Raw genomic sequence first — 18,760 nt, 5'->3', positions numbered from 1 at the left:
TTATATAACTCATTTGTGCCTTAGTTTTTTCATTGCTATATTGGCGTTATCTTTCCAACACTTTGTTATGAGAAACCTAAGAAATTGTTAGGTTTTGTTTATGAATATGAGAAGAGGGAAGTTGCAGTGATTGACTTAATAAAAAACTTAAAAGTGCATATATATTTCAGAAAATAGGTATCAATATAAGTGTTACTAGTAGGGCAGTAAATTGTGACAACTAACCAAAACGCAGACCTTGTAACTTTTATGAATCCTTTGTTAGAAATAACATTTGTAAGCAGTTTCATGACCAGAGGTGTTTCTTTTTCTGTAACTATAATGAAAGAAAGAACATTTTCTCCTTGCCTGGCAATGATTTCTTTTACATGTGTTTGTTTATAAAGGCTTGTGGTTTCAAAGTTACGCACTAATACTCCTTTAGTTATCACTTTGAGGGGAAAAAAGGTAATTGAAAGAGGCTCAAAAGTTCAAAGATTTTTTTTTTTTTAATTTTTATTTATGTATGATAGTCACACACAGAGAGAGAGAGGCAGAGACATAGGCAGAGGGAGAAGCAGGCTCCATGCACTGGGAGCTCGACGTGGGATTCGATCCCGGGTCTCCAGGATCGCGCCCTGGGCCAAAGGCAGGCGCTAAACCGCCGAGCCACCCAGGGATCCCTCAAAAGTTCAAATGTGGGGGATACCTGGGTACCTCAGTCAGTTAAGTATTTAATTCTTGATTTCTGGTAAGGTCACGGTCTCATGGTCAAGAGATCAAGTACTGATTCTGCTCTGTGCTGACATGGAGCCCCTGCGTATGCACATTTGTGTTCTTTCTCCCCAAAGAAAAATAGTTAAAATGCAAAAAGGAAAAGAATAGAACTAGGTTTTGTTTGTTTGTTTGTTTGTTTTTTTAGTAAGTAAACTCAACATCCAGTGTGGGGCTCAAACTTATGACCCCAAAACCAAGAGTCGCTCTACCCACTGAGCCAGCCAAGCACTCCAGAGCTAGTATTTTTTTTTTTTAAGATATTTATTCATGAGAGACAGAGGCAGAGACAATGGCAGAGGGAGAAACAGACTCCCGTGGGGATCCCAATGTGAGACTCTTTCCCAGGACCCCAGGATCCACGACCTAAGCCAAAGGCAGACACTCAAGCACAGAGCCACTCAGGTGCCCCAGAAATAGTGTTTTTAACCAATAATATGTAAGACATAATATTTTGAACCAGTTGGTCACCATAATAATACTGAATGATACAATTTTGTGAGGATTTGATATTTCATTCTCAGGCATACCTTTTAAATATTAACATTTCTGACATCAGGGGTGCGTCCTTAAGTCAATAGTGTGTTAGTCGATAGTGCCAGTTTTTATTGCAGCAATTTTTCTTTCTAGATATTGAATAAAATTATAGGTCTTAAAATTTGAAGGCTTCTTAGATTACATGAAATATGTATGATAGAGTGCATGGAACAGTACCTAGTATTTATTAAGTAATCCGTAAATATCCTTGTTTTTATTTTGCTCTTGTAAAGGATGATTACAGGTCCCCAACTTATGATGGTTTAAGATTTTTCAGCTTTATGATTATGCAAAAACAATATGCATTCCGTAGAAACTATACCTTGAATTTTGATCTTTTCTTTGGCAAGTGATAAGCAGTGTGATACTCTTAGGATGCTTTGTAGCTGCAGCAGGAGAGCTGCAGCTCCCAGTCAGCCATTCAATCACAAGGTTAAACAGCCAGTATAGTTAAAACTATTCTGTACCCATAGCATTTTGATTTTCTTTTTTTTTTTTTTGTACATTCTGATTTTCATTTTCAGTATAGTATTCAATAAATTACATAAGTTGTTCAACTCTTTATTATAAAATAGGCTTTGTGTTAGATGATTTTGTCCAACTGTGGGCTACTATAAGCCTTCTAAGCATGTTTAGGGGAGGCTAGGCTAATAAGCTAGGATGGTAAGTAGGTTAAGTATATTAAATGCATTTTTAATTTAGGGTATTTTCAGTTTATGATGTGTTTATCAGGATGTAACCCCATTTATAAGTTGAGGAAGATCTGTATACATATTTCTATATATAGTTCTAATATAAAATGAGGTCTAGTTGTGGAATAAATGAATCATAGGATTGGCATAATATACTGAGGGGAGATTTGTTTAGTAGACTCTAGAGGGACAGGCATATAGGATGAAAAATAAACCAGGCCTAGATTTTAATTGTACCGTTTAACCTCTCCGATTCTTAGTTTTTTTGAAGGATAATTAGAGATACGTGTGTAATCCTAAAAATGTCTGTGAACTGACTATAGGACAGGAATATTTTCCTGCAATGCCTATTTGGGACAACCAGGATATCTTTGAGTTCTTTTTTTTTTTCTTCCCACTCCATATCTTTTTTTTTTTTTAATTTTTATTTATTTATGATAGGCACACAGTGAGAGAGAGAGGCAGAGACCAGGCAGAGGGAGAAGCAGGCTCCATGCACTGGGAGCCTGACGTGGGATTCAATCCCCGGTCCCCAGGATCGTGCACTGGGCCAAAGGCAGGCGCTAAACCGCTGCGCCACCCAGGGATCCCTCCCACTCCATATCTAATTCATTAGTGAGTCTTTCTATGTATATTGAGAGTCCAGCCATTCTCCACAGTAACTGCTGGTCTTGTGGCTCCTCATCTGGATTTTCATTATAGTCCCCTAACTGGAGTTAGAGTCTCTGCTTCTCTCTCTGTGTTATTACAGACTATTCTCAACACAGTAGCCAGAGAGATTCTTTAAAAAGTAAATCGGATCATGTTACTCCTCTGTTCAAAACTCCGTGTTCCTCATGTCACACAATAGCATTTTTTAGAATGGCCTTCAGTGCCACACATGCTATTACATGCCCTTTAATCTCTTTATTTCTGTTTTCCCCTTGCTCACTCCCAGTAACAGTTGCCTTCTCAGACTTTTCTAGAACATGTAAGGCATTCTATATCAATTTTCTCTGCCTACAACATTCTTCCCTCAGAGAGCTACATAGTTTTCTCCTTACTTTCTTTAAGACTTTGCCTGGGGGATCCCTGGGTGGCTCAGCGGTTTAGCACTTGCCTTTGGCCCAGGGCATGATCCTGGAGTCCCTGGATCGGGTCCCACATCAGGCTCCCTGCCTGTGTCTTCTCCCTCTGCCTGTGTCTCTCATGAATAAATAAATAAAATCTTGAAAAAAAAAAAAGACTTTGCCTAAATGTCACTTTAAGTCTTTCCTTCACTGCCTGTTTATTCTTACTTTTATTCTTTTTTAAGATTTTATTTATTTATTTATTTATTTATTTATTTATTTATTTATTTGAGACAGAGAGAGAGAGGCGTAGAGACACAGGCAGAGAAGCAGGCTCCATGCAGGGAGCCTGGCATGGGACTGGATCCTGGGACCCCAGGATCAGGCCCTGGGCTGAAGGCGGCGCTAAACCTCTGAGCCACCTGGGCTGCCCTCACTGCCTGTTTAAAATTGTAATTCTCCTTTTCACCTGTGGCTGTTCCTTATCCTACTTTTAAAAAAGCACTTATGACTTTAAAACATAGTACATAATTTAAATTTTTTTCTTATTATTTGTTTCCTTCTGCAAGATTGTAAGCTCTGTACATTACGGGAAGGTGTTTTTTTTTTTTTTTTTCCCCTCTCATTCACTGAGATTTTTCCCAGTGGTTAAAGACCTAGCTTTCAAAAAAAAAAAAAAAAAAAAAAAAAAAAAAGACCTAGCTTTCATAGTTGGGTGCTCAGTAAATATTTGTTGTATTTGTTAAATGAAAGAATTTTCTTGTTAAGGCAATCATACATATTGAATTCAATATGTATGAGCTGTGCTGTATAGTAGGAACTAAATATTCAAATGAATGGCATTTTGGTTGCATGTTATGAGTTAGGCTTTTGGAGGAATAATTTAGTCATTTAGAAAGTTAACTTTTGGAGTGCCTAGGTGGGCTCAGTTCATGATCCCAAGGTCCTGGGATGGAGCCTCACATCCAGCTACCTGTTCAGCAGGGAGTCTGCATCCATCTCTCCCTCTGCTCCTCCCCCCACTTGTGCTTGCTGGTGCCCTTGTGCAGTCTCTCACTGACTTGCTCACTCTCTCTCTCAAATAAATAAATAAACTATTTTTTTAAAAAGTTAATATTTTATTGCTGATATGCCCATATAAAATGAAGGTATTCAAGATCATTTTACTGAAACTGGTTCATAAATGAGATTTTGAAGGTTGCCACAGCTGCATGTTTGAAGAATTTGCCCCATTGTTGCCTTTTAAAATTCTCACTGTCCTAAAATCTCAACAGTGGCAGCCTTGGAAAGGAAAATATCATAAATGAACAATGTGGTAACTATTTTGGAGTGGTGGTGGTGGGAACTTTTTAAAGAAATATGTTTAGGCACAATCACACATTTAGTAGATGGAGAGTGTTAATGGGGCCACAGTGTTTGTGGGAATATGATCTCCAAGTCATTTGTAGGGATAGAGTTACCAGTAATAGCTAGTGCCTTTGGGTTCTGGATGTGCTTTGGGTAACAGGGGGCTGTGAAAGGATGAATATTAACAAAAGACTGAATTAAAAAAAAATGATTTGAGTTACTGCCTCATGGTTAATCTGAAAGCCTCACTGAATATTTAGTTTATTCCCTTCTCTGTGTAATTTTTATTCATTTTTTAAATTCATATTTTAAGCAAAAAAGTTTTGAACATAGATGCCATTTAAAATTATAGTAGGTTCTGTGGAAAAGGATATAAAGGTGAGTAATCAGAGATCATAATCAACAAGTATATAAAACATGGTGAGACTTTTACATATCACTTTTATTTCTGTGTGGAGAAACAGTTAATAGAGCATGATTAACACGTGCTTTCTGTTCTGGAAAGTGTTCACAAAGTCTAAGACTGCTAGAAATTTAATAGAGGGGGCTACTTTGGCTTTATGGGAGAACTTGGATATTAATTTTCAATATTTAAGATTCTTTTATTTAAAAAAGTACTAGGATTATAGACAATTCTGAGGTAATTTTGATAATCTATTTTTTATGGTCATACCATAAAATGTATGTGTCTTAATAGGGTAAAACAAATGATATACTAGTCTTGAATTTCATATGCATTTTAGGTATAGTCTGAAATTTAACCTTTAATTAATGGTTTATTTTCAGAATCTTCCTTACATGTTACTATTTCTCAGTTGTGTGGATTGCCTTCTATCACATTAGTAATGTTTCTTTAATGCTAACTAAAACCACTTCCCACCAAATTTGATAATGACACATTTTATTTGTGCTGCTTAATTACGATATTCCTTTCCTTTGTTGGTCCTTTGTATTTCATTATTCTTGAACAGGAGAGAACTTCAGTAATTGATAGTTGTGGCTGTGAAGCTGATTGGTGTGTTGACTTAGCCAGAGAGCTAATAAGTCCACAGAGCAACTGCTGCATTTACGTAAATTTACTGTGTGTTTCTAAGGAGACTGTTGATCCAGTGTTTTCATACAGCCCACCTCCCATGATGTCTTCTTTATTTGGCTTGTTTGAGCCTTTTTCTATAATGTTAATTTGTTTATTGGTAACACAGGAGTCTTTATCCTGCTTATTTTCCACCCATCTCTTAATCTATAATGTCATAGTAGTCAGCCCTTGTGAGAGATACTCAATTTACCTAGTTCTGCATTGCTCTTTACTTACTATATTGGAAAATTGCTTTTCAGACACTTAAGATATAAATATTAAGTAGTTTTCAGAAATTTCTTTTTGTACTGAAGTAGTCTGTAATTATAGGTGGTGATGTGTTTTCAAGAGAAAGAATTATGTCTAGGGAAGAAAAGTTGCTTTTTAAAAGAAGGGAATGTTTAAAGTAATAGAGAACTAATTGAGTTTTTCTCATCTTTTACAGAGCTTTTACAAAGTAATAAGAATTTTGGGATTTGAGCTTTGTAATATTAAACCTTTGTTTTTTGTAACTTGAAAATGAATTCTTGGGGGGGGAAGCTTAGCCAGTAGATTTTGATTATCAGAATGCTTTTTCTATGACTGCATTTTCAAATGTAAGCCCCTTTTGCTCGACTTGCCTTTTGTTTATCAATCCTGAAATTATTAGGGTCAAAATAAAGTACATATTATTTGAGAAATGTGATTTATTTTTTATAATGAATAGTCAGCCCTTTTTCTGATATAAAACAGAATTTCTAGGTATGAAATTTTAGGATCAAATCTTTTTTCTTGTGTATTAAGTATAAAAAATAAAAGTCATTCTAACACTTTACTCGATAGTGTTTGTTTTACTTATGTGTAATTTTGGACATACTTTCTTTTAAAAGCATCTCCTGTTACTCTTGAAAGATCTAGTAGAATTAACAGATTTAAATGTTTTTATTTTGCAGCCTCTGCAGTGTTCATTAATTTCTTATTATGACAGTTTATATTTCCTGTGGAAGCATTGAATGTGACAGTTCAGATGTTATATTAATTTATTTAAAATGTCATGAATTTAAATTATTCTGGTTTTTCTATACTTGAATATTTGATCATGTCTTTATTTTATTTTTTAAAAAGGTTTTATTTATTTATTCATGAGAGACATAGAGAGAGAGGCAGAGACATAGGCTGAGGAGCCCGATGTGGGACTTGATCCCGGATCTTGGGATCACACCCTGAGCTGAAGGCAGACGCTCAACTGCTGAGCCACCCAGAAATCCCACCATCATGTGTTTATTTATGTATTTATTTTAAGGATTTTTTTAAAGATTTATTTATTTATTCATGAGAGACAAAGGCAGAGACACAGGCAGAGCGAGAAGCAGGCTCCCCACAGGGAGCCCAATGTGGGACTCAATCCTGGATCCCAGAATCATGCCCTAAGCCAAAGGCAGATGCTCAACCGCTGAGCCACATAGGCATCCCAAGATATTTTATTTTTAGAGAGCGAGCATGAGTGGGGAGGAGGAGGGGCAGAGGCAGAGAGAGAAGCAGACTCCTTGATGAGTAGGGAGCTGGATACCGGGCTCCATCCCAGGACCCCACCGAAGGCAGATCCTTAACCAACTGAGCCACTCAAGTGTCCCTTGATTACATTTTAGGCTAAATTTTTCTCTTATAGTTAGAAATCCAAATAGTCATTGAGAGGTTAAGAATAAAGTTTTTAAAAATCTGTTAAATGAAGAGTTTTATTATATTTGATTGATTCATCATTTAACCATGAGAGGAATTAGGCCAACTGCGAAGTTAGGGAACATAGTCCATAGAGGACTACCCTCACTTTTGACACCAGTTTTAAGTCTCGAGGATTTCTAAAGCCCTGTGGTGAGGTCCCATAATTTGCTAGAAGGATTTATGCAGCTCACCGAAAGCTGTTGCAGTCATGGTTACTGGTTATTACAGGGAAAGGATATAGATTGAAGCCGAGAGAAGAAACACATATGGCCAAGACTGGGGAAGTACTAAGCACAGAGCATCCTTTGTCCTCTCTTTATGGCATCAGGAGTCATTATTTTTCCAGCATCAGTGTGTGGCAGCCCTTAAGTAGTATTGTCAAATACAGAAGTTCACTTGCGCTTTAGTGATTAACTATATTTTTTGTCTAGAAGCTCCTTCAAATAGTCATTATTGATTGCCTTTGAAGCTAATCTCAGTCTTCAGGCATGACCAAAAGCCAACATCCACCCTAAATCACATGTTGATTTTTGGGGGGGGGTCAGTCCCTACCCTAAGACTGGCAGTGACCTAAAGCCTCCAAGTTTAAAAAGAAAAAAAAAAAAAAGACCCTTCTTTTAGGCATGACTTTCCTGGGGTTTAGAGATTACCCCCCAGGAGGAGAAGGCAAAAGCCAGACCTCTCATTGGCAAGATTAAATTCTTTAGTACAGGAACTGTGAACCAAACTCTGAGTAATATAAAAGGAAATGGTTATGTGCTAATTCTAATAATATTTGAAAGACCCCTATAGAAATAAAAATACTTCTTACTAGTCATTTGGAGTGTAGTAATAACTTGAAGTTACTCTACATTGTTGAGTAGGAACCAGAGATTTCTTGCAGTCTTAATTTTATGCTCATAAAGGAAAAATATTTATTTCACTTCTGAATATTTATTATTTATTTTTTTAAAGATTTTATTTATTTATTCATGAGAGACACACAGAGAGAGGCAGAGACCCAGGCAAAGGGAGAAGCAGAGCCACAGGTAGAGGGAGAAGCAGACTCCATGCAGGGAGCCCGACGTGGGACTTGATCCCAGGTCCTCAAGATCATGCGCGGGGCCGAAGGCAGGCCCCAAACCGCTGAGCCACCCAGGGATCCCCTGAATATTTTGAATAGAATACAAGATACAGAAAATACTATATTCTAAATGAAGTAATGTAGCATAATTTATGGTATCAATAAATTACAGTAACACTAATATTTAATAATGGGATAAACATGCCATTATAAAGTTTTAAGAATCCATTAGAAATAATTATGAAGAATAAAAATGTAGCAAAAGCTTATCAGTTATAAAAGGATTACAGAGAGGAGCATAGATTCATATTATAACTTTGCAAAATGCACTTAAAATGAATTATAAAAATCTGGCTATTTAACATCTATAGATTTATTCTGAGATAATTGAATAAGTATGCAAAGTTGCATAAACACAGGTGGTTATCGTGAAAATTTTTACTCTTTTTTTTTTTTTTTTTTCTCTTAATAGATCTTAACAGTGCACTGCAGGAAAAGTCCTAATGCCCAGGCCGACATACACCTCTCATTCCCAGAGGTCAATCATATGGGACCTTATTAGATCTCCTATGTAATCCGATACAAAGAGGGTTTCAATTTTATTTATTAGAAATGGATATATATTATATAAGAGTTTGTTACATAAAATGCGGAAAGCATTGCTTTCAGTTTTTAAGCCTATTTTATCAAAATCAAGTCATCAGGATGCCTCAGCACCTGCCTTCAGCCCAGGGCGTGGATCCTGGGACCTCAGGATGGAGTCCTACGTCGGGCTCCTTGCATGGAGTCTGCTTCTCCCTCTGTGTATGTCTCTGCCTCTCTCTGTGTGTCTCTCATGAATAAATAAATAAAACCTATTAAAAAAGTCATCAGGGTTTTTTAATCTTTTTTTTTTTTTTTTTTTTTTTTAGAATGGGAGGTGACATTTCTTTTTAAAACTCTAGAAAGTTTTCTTTATTGAAACAATGATGCCTTTCACCTTTTGGAGATTGTTATATAATACTAATTACAGTTAATACATGTAACTTTTGAAAATGGGTAGACTGGGTAATTAATCATTTGTGTTTATTGCCAGTGTTTAAGGATACCTATGCGTAGAAATATTAATCTTCAGTGACCCGTGAGGATGGGTACCATTATGATCCTTTTTTTATAGATGAGCAAACTGAGCCTTAGGTTAAATAATACGTAGTATCATACAATGGTAAATTTAAGGTTGTGGAAGCTGTTCAAACCTAAATATGGTCTATAAGACTATTTTATTTATTTATTTATTTATTTAATTTTATTTATTTATTTATTTATGATAATCAGAGAGAGAGAGAGAGAGAGAGGCAGAGACACAGGCAGAGGGAGAAGCAGGCTCCATGCACCGGGAGCCTGACGTGGGATTCGGTACCGGGTCTCCAGGATCGTGCCCTGGGCTAAAGGCAGGCGCCAAACCGCTGCGCCACCCAGGGATCCCAAGACTATATTTTAAACCACTTTACTATTAGGTTTCTTTATTTATCACAACTTTCTTTATAGTAGTTTGCAGTTGGGTACACATCAGACCTTGGAAATATACAGGTTCTGCCTCAGCCTAGACCTATTGGTTAAGAATCTTTGGAGTGGGACCTGATAGATAGTTTTTATTTTATTTTATTTTAAGATTTATTTATTCATGAGAGAGACACAGAGAGAGGCAGAGACACAGGCAGAGGGAGAAGCAGGCTTCCTGCAGGGAGTCTAGCATGGGACTCGATCCCGGGTACTCTGGGATCACGCCCTGAGCCGAAGGCAGATGCTCAACCGCTGAGCCATCCAGGCGCCCCAAATAGTATTTATTTTATTTTATTTATTTATTTTTCTTAGTATTTATTTTAAACTAGTTATATGATTATAATGCATAACCATGGCAGAGAGCCATTACATGTAATGTACCTGACTATATGCTGTAGACTATGGGGAAATATAATCAATTGTAAGATGCAATAATTGACTTCAAAGTGGATGAAAATAAACTTTGTTTACATATTTGACAAAATGTGTGATACTGATGGTTATACGTATAGGAAGAATATATTATGCAAGTGTGCTAAAATCCTAAAACATACATTTTAATGCCACAAGACAATCAAAATTAAGTTCAACCTCTTCATTTGGGAATAGGAAAATTTTCAAGGATGTGATATTATTTATCTGTGATCAGGAGGCAAGAATGGATGTATAGTGGAGGGGTAGTGTTTGAGGTGAAGAATAGCATAAAGAGGCAAGAATAAAGATGATGTGTCTGGGGCAAATGATAAGACAGCAGCTGTGAGTAGGAGGTCCTGGTTTGAGCTTTTAATAACCACTGCAGTAAGTTTAGACTTGATTCAATAAGCAGCAGACAATAATTTCATGTTAGTGGTTGATTGATGATTTCCTGGTTAGGAAACGAGTTAACAGTTTATTGAATGAGATAGAAACAGAACCATGAGTAACTCCGTTCTCTCCCCAGATGGAAACTGAAATGGCATGTGTGCATTAAGAAGACTGCAGATAATTCTTTTGGATCTTAGCTGTCAAGCACCGTGGGGTCTGTGTTAACAGTTTGACACCTTCGCTAGACACATTTTAGGTCATCTCATGCGCCTCAAGGGAGTTCTTTCCTGAAAATTTGTCCTTTGTTAGTTTTTTCATATTGAAATTTTAGAGTAAGAGTTGGTTCCTCACAGGGAAGGTTGATTCTTCTTTGGGTGGCAGAAAGGTGTTTTGTACTTTTAGCTCACTTCCCTTTGTAGTGGCTGACTTTCATGACACTGCTTTATTCTTTTTTTCATCAATCTATCTGTTAAATCCTTTGGTAGAATTCTTACTTTCCATTCCTTTGAGCTGTTGTATCCCTTTACATTTTATTTAGGAGCAGCTGTTACATTTTCTTAATTTTTTTTCATTTTACAACACTCCTTATTTACTCATAATTTAGAGTTTTGTAATTTTTCTACTGTGTGTTGCCTTTTGATTGATCCTTTGTGGGGTTTTCTGTTTGTTTTATGTTTTTTTGAATGTTGTCTGCCTTTGAAGGTAGGCCTTTTGGATCACCACTGTATAGGCATGAACTCTTGAGAATGAACTGTAGTTAGTTGGCAGCTTGATCAATCTTTTCTTATCCCTTGAGGATTGATTCAGCATAGGTAATGGTAAGGACTATTTTAGGCTGGCAAGTCTCAAGTCAATAGGAATCCTCTGGCTCAGAATGAGCACACCCCTCTCATTGTTTTGTTTTTGTTTTTGTTTTTTAACTGTATATTTGGAAAAAATTTAGAGATGTAAAGATACTGTGGAGGGATCTTGTGTACCCTTCACAGTTTCCTCCAGTGGTTACATTTTAAGTATAGTACACTATCAAAACAAAGACTTGACATTGATACAATGCCTATTTATAATTGTTTCATTTTATTGCATGTGTCAAGTTAACACCATCAAGATACAGAATTGATCAATCATCACAAAGATCTCCCTTCTGGTACCCTTTTACAATCATGCCCATTACCTCCCCCCCAACCATTTCTGCTCCCTTGCAACCATTAGTCTCTTCCATCTCTATAATTTTGTCATTTTGAGAATGTTAAAATCATAGAATATGTGAATTTTCATTTTGAGAATACAGTCATTTGAGATTACTGTGTATATTTCATTTTTATAAAGAAATCATCAAGCTGTTCCAAGTGGCTGTACCATTCCTGTCAGCAATGTATGAGAGATCCACTTTCTTGCATATCTCCACCTACATTTGATATTGTCACTATTCCTTATTCTAATTGTTCTGATAGGTATGTGGTGATATCACAGTCTTAAATTTTATTTGAAGTGTTCTCTGTGGTTTTAAAATTTGCATTTCCTTAATGTCTAATGATGTTGAGTATCTTTTCATGTGTTTGTAGGCCATTTTGTCCATCTTTGGAGAAATGTCTTTTCAAATGCTTTTGCCTATTTTTTATTTTTATTTTTTAAAGATTTTAAATATTTATTCATGAGAGAGGCAGAGACATAGGTAGAGGGAGAAGCAGACTCTATATGGTGAGCCAGATGGGGCACTCAATTCCAGGACCCTGGGATCACGATCTGAGCCAAAGGGAGAGTCAGACACTGAGCCACCCAGGCATCCCTTGCCTGTTTTTTAATTGGGTTGTCTTTTTATTACTTAGCTTTTGCAGATATTTTCTCCCATTCTCCAGCTTGTGTTTTCATTTTTTGATGATGTCCTTTTAAGTATAATAGTTTTTTTTTTTTGCTTTTAAAGCTTTTATTTAAATTCCAATAAACAGGGGCACCTGTTAGCTCTTGGGTAAAACGGTTAGGTTAAACATCTGCCTTAGGCTCAGGTCATGATCTCAGGGTCCTGGGATTGAGCCCTGCAGACTCCCTGCTCAGCGGGGAGTCTGCTTCTCCCTCTCCCTCGGTTCCTCCTCCTCCCCCTCCTGATCTACCTGTCTTTCTTTCAAATAAATAAATCTTAAAAAAAAATAAATAAATTCCAGTTAACATACAGTGTAATACTAGTTTCAGGTATACAGCGTAGTGATTCTCTACTTTCATATATCACCCTGTGCTCAATCACAAGTGCACTGTTAATCTCTATCACCTATTTATTAAACATTCCCCTCCACCCACTTCCTTTTGTTCTGTAGCCATCCTTTTGTTCTCTATAATAAGAATCTGTTTCTTTGCTTGCCTCTCTTTCTTCCCTTTGCTCATTTGTTTCTTAAAGTCCACATATGAGTAAAATCATATTATATTTGTCTTTCTCTGCCTTACTTTGCTTTGCATAATAGTTTCTAGCTCCATCCATGTCGTTGCAAATGGCAAGATTTCCTTCTTTTTATGGCTGAATAATATTCCATTGTGTGTGTGTACACACACACACACACACACACACACCTTTGTCCCTTCATTACTTGGTGAACACTTGGGCAGTTTCCATAATTTGGCTGTTGTAGATAACACTACTGTAAATATTGGGGTGCATGTATTCCTTTAATTAGTATTTTTGTATTCTTTAGGTAAATACTCAGTGCTGTTGCTGGATTGTAGGGTACTATTTTTAACTTTTTAAAGGAACCTCTACAATGTGTTTCACAGTGATTGCACCAGTTTGCATTCCCCCTGACAGTGCAAGGATTCCCCTTTCTCCACATCCTTGCCAACACCTTTTGTTTCTCCACCTGTTGGTAAGATCTGACAAGTGTGAGATGATAACTCATTGTAGTTTTGATTTGCATTTCTCTCATGATGAGTGATGTTTTCATGTGTCTGTTAGCTCTCTGTGTTTTCTTGAGAAAATGTTCATGTCTTCTGTCCATGTTTTAATTGTATTATTTGTTTTTGGGGTGTTGAGTATTATCATTTCTTTATATATTTGGTTACTAACCCTTTACTTGATATATCATTTGCAAATATCTTCTCCTGTTCCGTAGAATGCCTTTTAATTGTGTTGATTGTTTCCTTTGGTGTACAGAAGCTTTTTATTTTGATATAGTTCCAATAGTTTATTTTTTGTCTCCCTTGATTCAGGAGACATATTTAGAAAGAAGTTGCTATGGTCGATGTCAAAGAAGTTAGGACTTTTACAGTTTTTATGATTTTATTTTTTTCAGATCTCAAATTTAGGTCTTTAATCCATTTTGACTTTATTTTTGTATTTGGTATAAGAAAGTGGTCCAGGTTCATTGTTGTCCAATGTGTAATTTAGTTTTGACCGTAGTTTTGAACTCAAGATAAATGCAGCAGTATAGTATATATTCTTTGGTGACTGACTTCTTATACTTGTGAGATTCATCTATATTATTATATGGAGCAGTAGTTCATTCTTAATACTATAAATCACTGAATTACAAAAATCTATGTATTCTCACACTGTTGATGGTGAATGCATAGCTGGTACAGCCACTCTGGAAAACAGCACAGAGGTTCCTCAAAAAATTGAAAATAGAGCTACCCTATGACCAAGCAATTGCACTACTAGATATTTTCCCCAAAGATGCAAATGTAGCGATCTGAAGGGGCACCTGCACCCCAACGTTTATAGCAGCAATGTCTACAATACACAAGCTATGGAAAGAGCCCAGGTGTCTATTGACAGATGAATAAAGATGTGTGTGTGTATATATGTGTGTGTGTGTTTATATATATGTGTGTGTGTGTGTATATGTATATATATATATACACACACACAATGGATTATTAGCCATCAAAAAATAGGAAATTTTGTCATTTGCAATGACATGGATGGAACTAGAGGATAATTATGCTAAGTGAAATAAGTCAATCAGAAAAAGACAATTTGCAATTTCACTTATGTGGAATTTAAGAAACAAAACAGGATCATAGGGGAAGGGAGGGAAAAATAAGACTAAATCACAGAGGGAAACAAATCATAAGAGACTTAAAAAAAAAAAGATTTTATTTATTTATTCATGGGAGACAGAGAGGCAGAGACCTAGGCTGACAGAGAAGCAGGCTTGCCACGGGGAGCCTGATGGCAGGACTCTGTCACAGGACCCTGGGATCATGACCTGAGCCAAAGGCAGATGCTCAGCCATGGAGCCACCCAGGTGTCCCAAGAGACTCTTAATCATAGGAAACAAACAGGGTTGCCTGAGGGGAGTAGGGGTGAGGGGTGGGATAACAGGGTAGTAGACATTAAAGAGGGCACGAGCACTGAGTGTTATATAAGACTGATAAATCACTGAACTGTACCTCTGAAACTAATAGTACACTATATGTTAATTAATTTAAATAAAAATGTTTTCATTTACTTAGGAAAAAATCTGTCCATTCTGTCATTGATAACATTTGATTATTTGCAATTTGATGAATAGAAATAATGCTGCTGAGAACATTTTTATATGTTTAGGTTCACATAAGCATGCAATCTCTTGAGTATATCCTTTGAAGTAAAATACATAAGGATTGTAGGATAGTCATATATTCAACTTCAGTATATTAGGTCAGTTTTCCAGAGTTGTGCTAACTTGCACTTTAACTAGCAACTTACTAGTTCTGATGCTTCACGTTGTTATCAACTCTTGATATTGTCAGTCTTTTTTAATATGTAGTTTTATTGTGGATTTAACTCTCATTTCTCTAATAACCAGTGAGATTAATCATCTTTTCATATGTTTATTGGATATGATATTGGTCACTTAGATATTGGTTAGAAAAAAATGTTTATTCCTGGCTCACTTACAGTGTTGGTGGCTGTTATGAAGCTATATGTGTTCTTATTCTGAAAATCAGGCTGAAAGAGCATCCTCTATTTGGAATATGCTCTTATTTCAGAGGAAAAGAGGAAAGGATTTACAGAAACTACTAATATCTTTTGAAGCTTCTGCTTGGGTTTAGTATAGGTCATGTCTATTCATATTCCACAGGCCAAGCATATCACAAAACCATGCTCAGTGTCAGTGGGTGAGGGAAGTATTCTCTCACAGGAGGCATTACAAGTCACATGACCATGGATAGGGGTGAAAAATCCTTTTACAGGAAAAGGAGAAAGTGCAAATACTTTGGAACAAAAATTAAGTCTACCACTTTGTTAGATGCCTGTTGAACTCTTTTGTCATTTTTTAAAGATTTTATTTATTTATTTGAGAGAGAGAGAGAGTGCGTGCGAATAGAGGGAGAGTAAGAAGGAGAAGCAGACAGTATGGTGATCATAGAGCCTGATGCAGGGCTTGAGCCCAGGACTCTGAGATCATGACCTAAGCCAAAGGCAGACACTTAACCCACTGAGCTATCCAGATACCCCTTTTGTCATTTTATTTTATCTTAACTTTTTCTTAGGATTAATAATGAGAATTTTTTTCCTCCTTTTTTCTTTTTCTTAGTAAGTCCTAGATATAAAACTGAGTGGCTCAGTCTGTTAAGCTACGACTCTTGGTTTTGGCTCAGGTCATGATCTCAGGGTCCTGGGATATATCTCCGCTTAGTGGCTTGAGAGTCTTTCCTCTCCCCTTCTGCTCTTTACTACTTGTGTATGCTGGCTTTCTCAAATAAATAAAATCTTTTTTAAAAAATCACAGATTTTAAAAGATTTGGTCAGCATAGAAATAAATTGCATCTTTGTGTTCAACTTAAAAAAAATGCATAGATATGAAGAAATGGGGATTCTTAGTGGGTACTACACAAATTATTTCCACATGAGTACTTAGAAATAAATACTACAAAAACTTAACATCTTAATATACTAAATCTACTTTAAAATAAATTAGAAAAACAGTTTTGTGAAGCCCCTAAATATGATTTTTGGTACTTCAAATATAACATCTGAAGATAGGGTGTGTTCAAAAAGGGTTGCAGGATTATGTCCCCATTTATGTGATAGAAATTTTTTTTTTTTAGAAAATTTTTTAATAACCTGTGGATATGCAATAATTTTTCTTCTGTAAAATTTACTTCCAACCTTTAGGTTTTGTGATTCTTAAGGACTTCTCCTTAAATGCCTTGATATTCAAAGTAATACTAGCTTTTGATAGTTCTGGTAGTAAATGTAGACTATTATCCAAGGCTTGCTTTATTAATATAATATTGCCCTTGCTTTCCAGCGGGGATCTGATGAGCTTCTTTCTTCTGGTGTTATTAACGGACCTTTTACCATGAACAATTCTACTCCTACAGGTGTGTATGGTGAGTTTTCATCTTCTCAAATTCTAAAATGTTTACTTTCCTTGAGTTAAAAAAAAAAATTTACAGTGTTCTTAGTTTGCTCATCTTATAAATAATGGCACTTCAACAAATGTTTATAACAAAAAATTTATTGCAGTAAAGTTTACATAAATGAAATTACCAGTTACAGCTCTTAAGTTTTAAGAATTAATTTGTATTTAATTTGATAGTTTTTTGATTGATGTTCTTTGTGTTACATAGTTATGATAAAACTGTCAATAAGTTGGTGACCCAGAACAATAGAGTTAAAGAGCTGGTTGTAAAAGCTTGTATTTAAAGATGATTTAGAATAATAGAAGTATTAAAACTGTAAGATCACATGATTTTTAAAAACTGGAACATAATTTACATTCCATAAGTTACCACATGATTTAAAAATGTTTTTGAAATTTCGGGACTGTAAAATGAACTGGAGGAGTGCAATACTGGAGGGGCTAGTGAGCAGTTAAGAGGTTATTGATGTATAGGGTGTCTAGTTAGGGATGATAATTTATTTGTACAAGGTGAAATTGATAGTAGTGGGTGTTTAATTCAGTGTTTAATAAGGGATTTCATCGATGATTTATTTTCAGGTTTTGGACTTGGATAATTGGATAGTTAAGTGGTGGTCCATTCATATAGAAAATATGAAATATTTTCTAATCTAATATAGAAATATTCATATAGAAAATGTAGGAAGAACAGAGTTGGACAACATGACTGGTTTAGATTTTTACGTATTGAGTTTGTGGTTTCTTTGCATCATCCAAATGGGAATGTTGGATAATCATTGGGTTCTCTGGTCTGAACATCATGAGAAATTTGGAAGTTAGTGTCATCCACAGTTGAAAAGGCATGAAGATTAGAGAGTTTCAGAAAAGGCCAGATCTTTATCCAAATGTTTTTGGAGTTACTAGGGAATGAGTGGACCTCACTTGCCAGAGCCTGAGCTACATGGTTTGAGACAGTGAATAGCTTTTATGTGAGGACTGTATAAGAGAAGTGGACTAGGTTCAGTTAAGGCAAAAGATGCAAAGAAAATTCATTGAAAAGATTAAGAATATATGGGAATTGTTTAACCACAGAACATTGCTCTATAGTACTAAATGGAAAGATTTTTATGGGTAAGACAGCAGCAGAGAATTTGTTCATGTAAAAGTGTGAACAGAGTAATATGAGCATGAAACTAAAGCAGCTCTCTCAAACTTGAGCTGACATCAGAATCACCTGGAGGGCCTGTTCCAGCATGGTTGCTGAGTCCATACCCAGATTTTCTAATAAAGCAGATCTGAGGTGGGTCCTGAGAATTTGTATTTCCACAAGTTCCCAGGTAATGGTGATGCTGCCATTTAAGGAACCATACTTTGAGAATTGGTTTATGAAGAAAATGCTAGAATCTAACATCTCTAAATCTGATTATCTTCTTGGTGTAGTAGGCTTGTAAAAAACTGTCTGCCCTTAGGGTGCCTGGGTGGCTCAGTTGGTTAAGCCCCTGACTCTTGATCTTAGCTCATACTTTGATCTCAGGATCGTGAGTTCAAGTCTCACCCAGTGTGGAGCCTACTGTAAAAGTCCATATTCCTAGAATTACAGTACAGGTAGGGTGGGGCTCATCTTGTTTGTTCTTATTTTAAAAACAGGTCACTTTGGTCACGTTTATGAACTACCAGGATGGATGACCAGAAAGATTTCATACTGGTGATTACTTAGGAAAGAAATATGAAATGGGAGTTTAGCTGGCAGCAGCAGTTTGTTGTGTTTTGCTTTTATGTTTTGAATTTCTTCTTGTATCCCATTCCATCTGTATTTAGTATTGCTCTTCTTGAAGCATAACCTCTTTTGTAGCTATTTCCACAAAGCTTTATAAATGGTA

The 18,760-nt window shown here is 36.1% G+C and overlaps 1 protein-coding gene and 1 long non-coding RNA gene across 15 annotated transcripts in view; one reads left to right on the top strand and one right to left on the bottom strand.

Moving 5' to 3' along the window:
- The window catches only part of PTBP3 (polypyrimidine tract binding protein 3), a 152,220-nt gene that overhangs the window by 55,141 nt on the left and 78,319 nt on the right, over positions 1-18,760 (top strand). For 7 of the 13 annotated variants that reach the window (XM_072842355.1, XM_072842354.1, XM_072842350.1 and 4 more), the window contains one exon: positions 16,788-16,860. The exons of 1 other annotated variant lie outside the window; for it this stretch is intronic. In XM_072842355.1, the coding sequence (XP_072698456.1) occupies positions 16,839-16,860 (22 nt within the window). In that variant the 5' untranslated portion in view covers positions 16,788-16,838. Of the gene's footprint in view, positions 1-16,787; positions 16,870-18,760 lie in introns of all 13 variants that reach the window. 5 more of the 13 variants (XM_072842352.1, XM_072842351.1, XM_072842349.1 and 2 more) reach the window with 1 other exon arrangement.
- Positions 1-18,760, bottom strand: part of LOC140641883 (uncharacterized) — an 86,103-nt gene that overhangs the window by 19,605 nt on the left and 47,738 nt on the right. The window lies entirely within an intron of this gene.

Source organism: Canis lupus, chromosome 10 (genome assembly GCF_048164855.1).
Source record: "Canis lupus baileyi chromosome 10, mCanLup2.hap1, whole genome shotgun sequence".
Taxonomy (NCBI): domain Eukaryota; kingdom Metazoa; phylum Chordata; class Mammalia; order Carnivora; family Canidae; genus Canis; species Canis lupus.
This window is presented reverse-complemented; position numbering and strand designations above follow the sequence as displayed.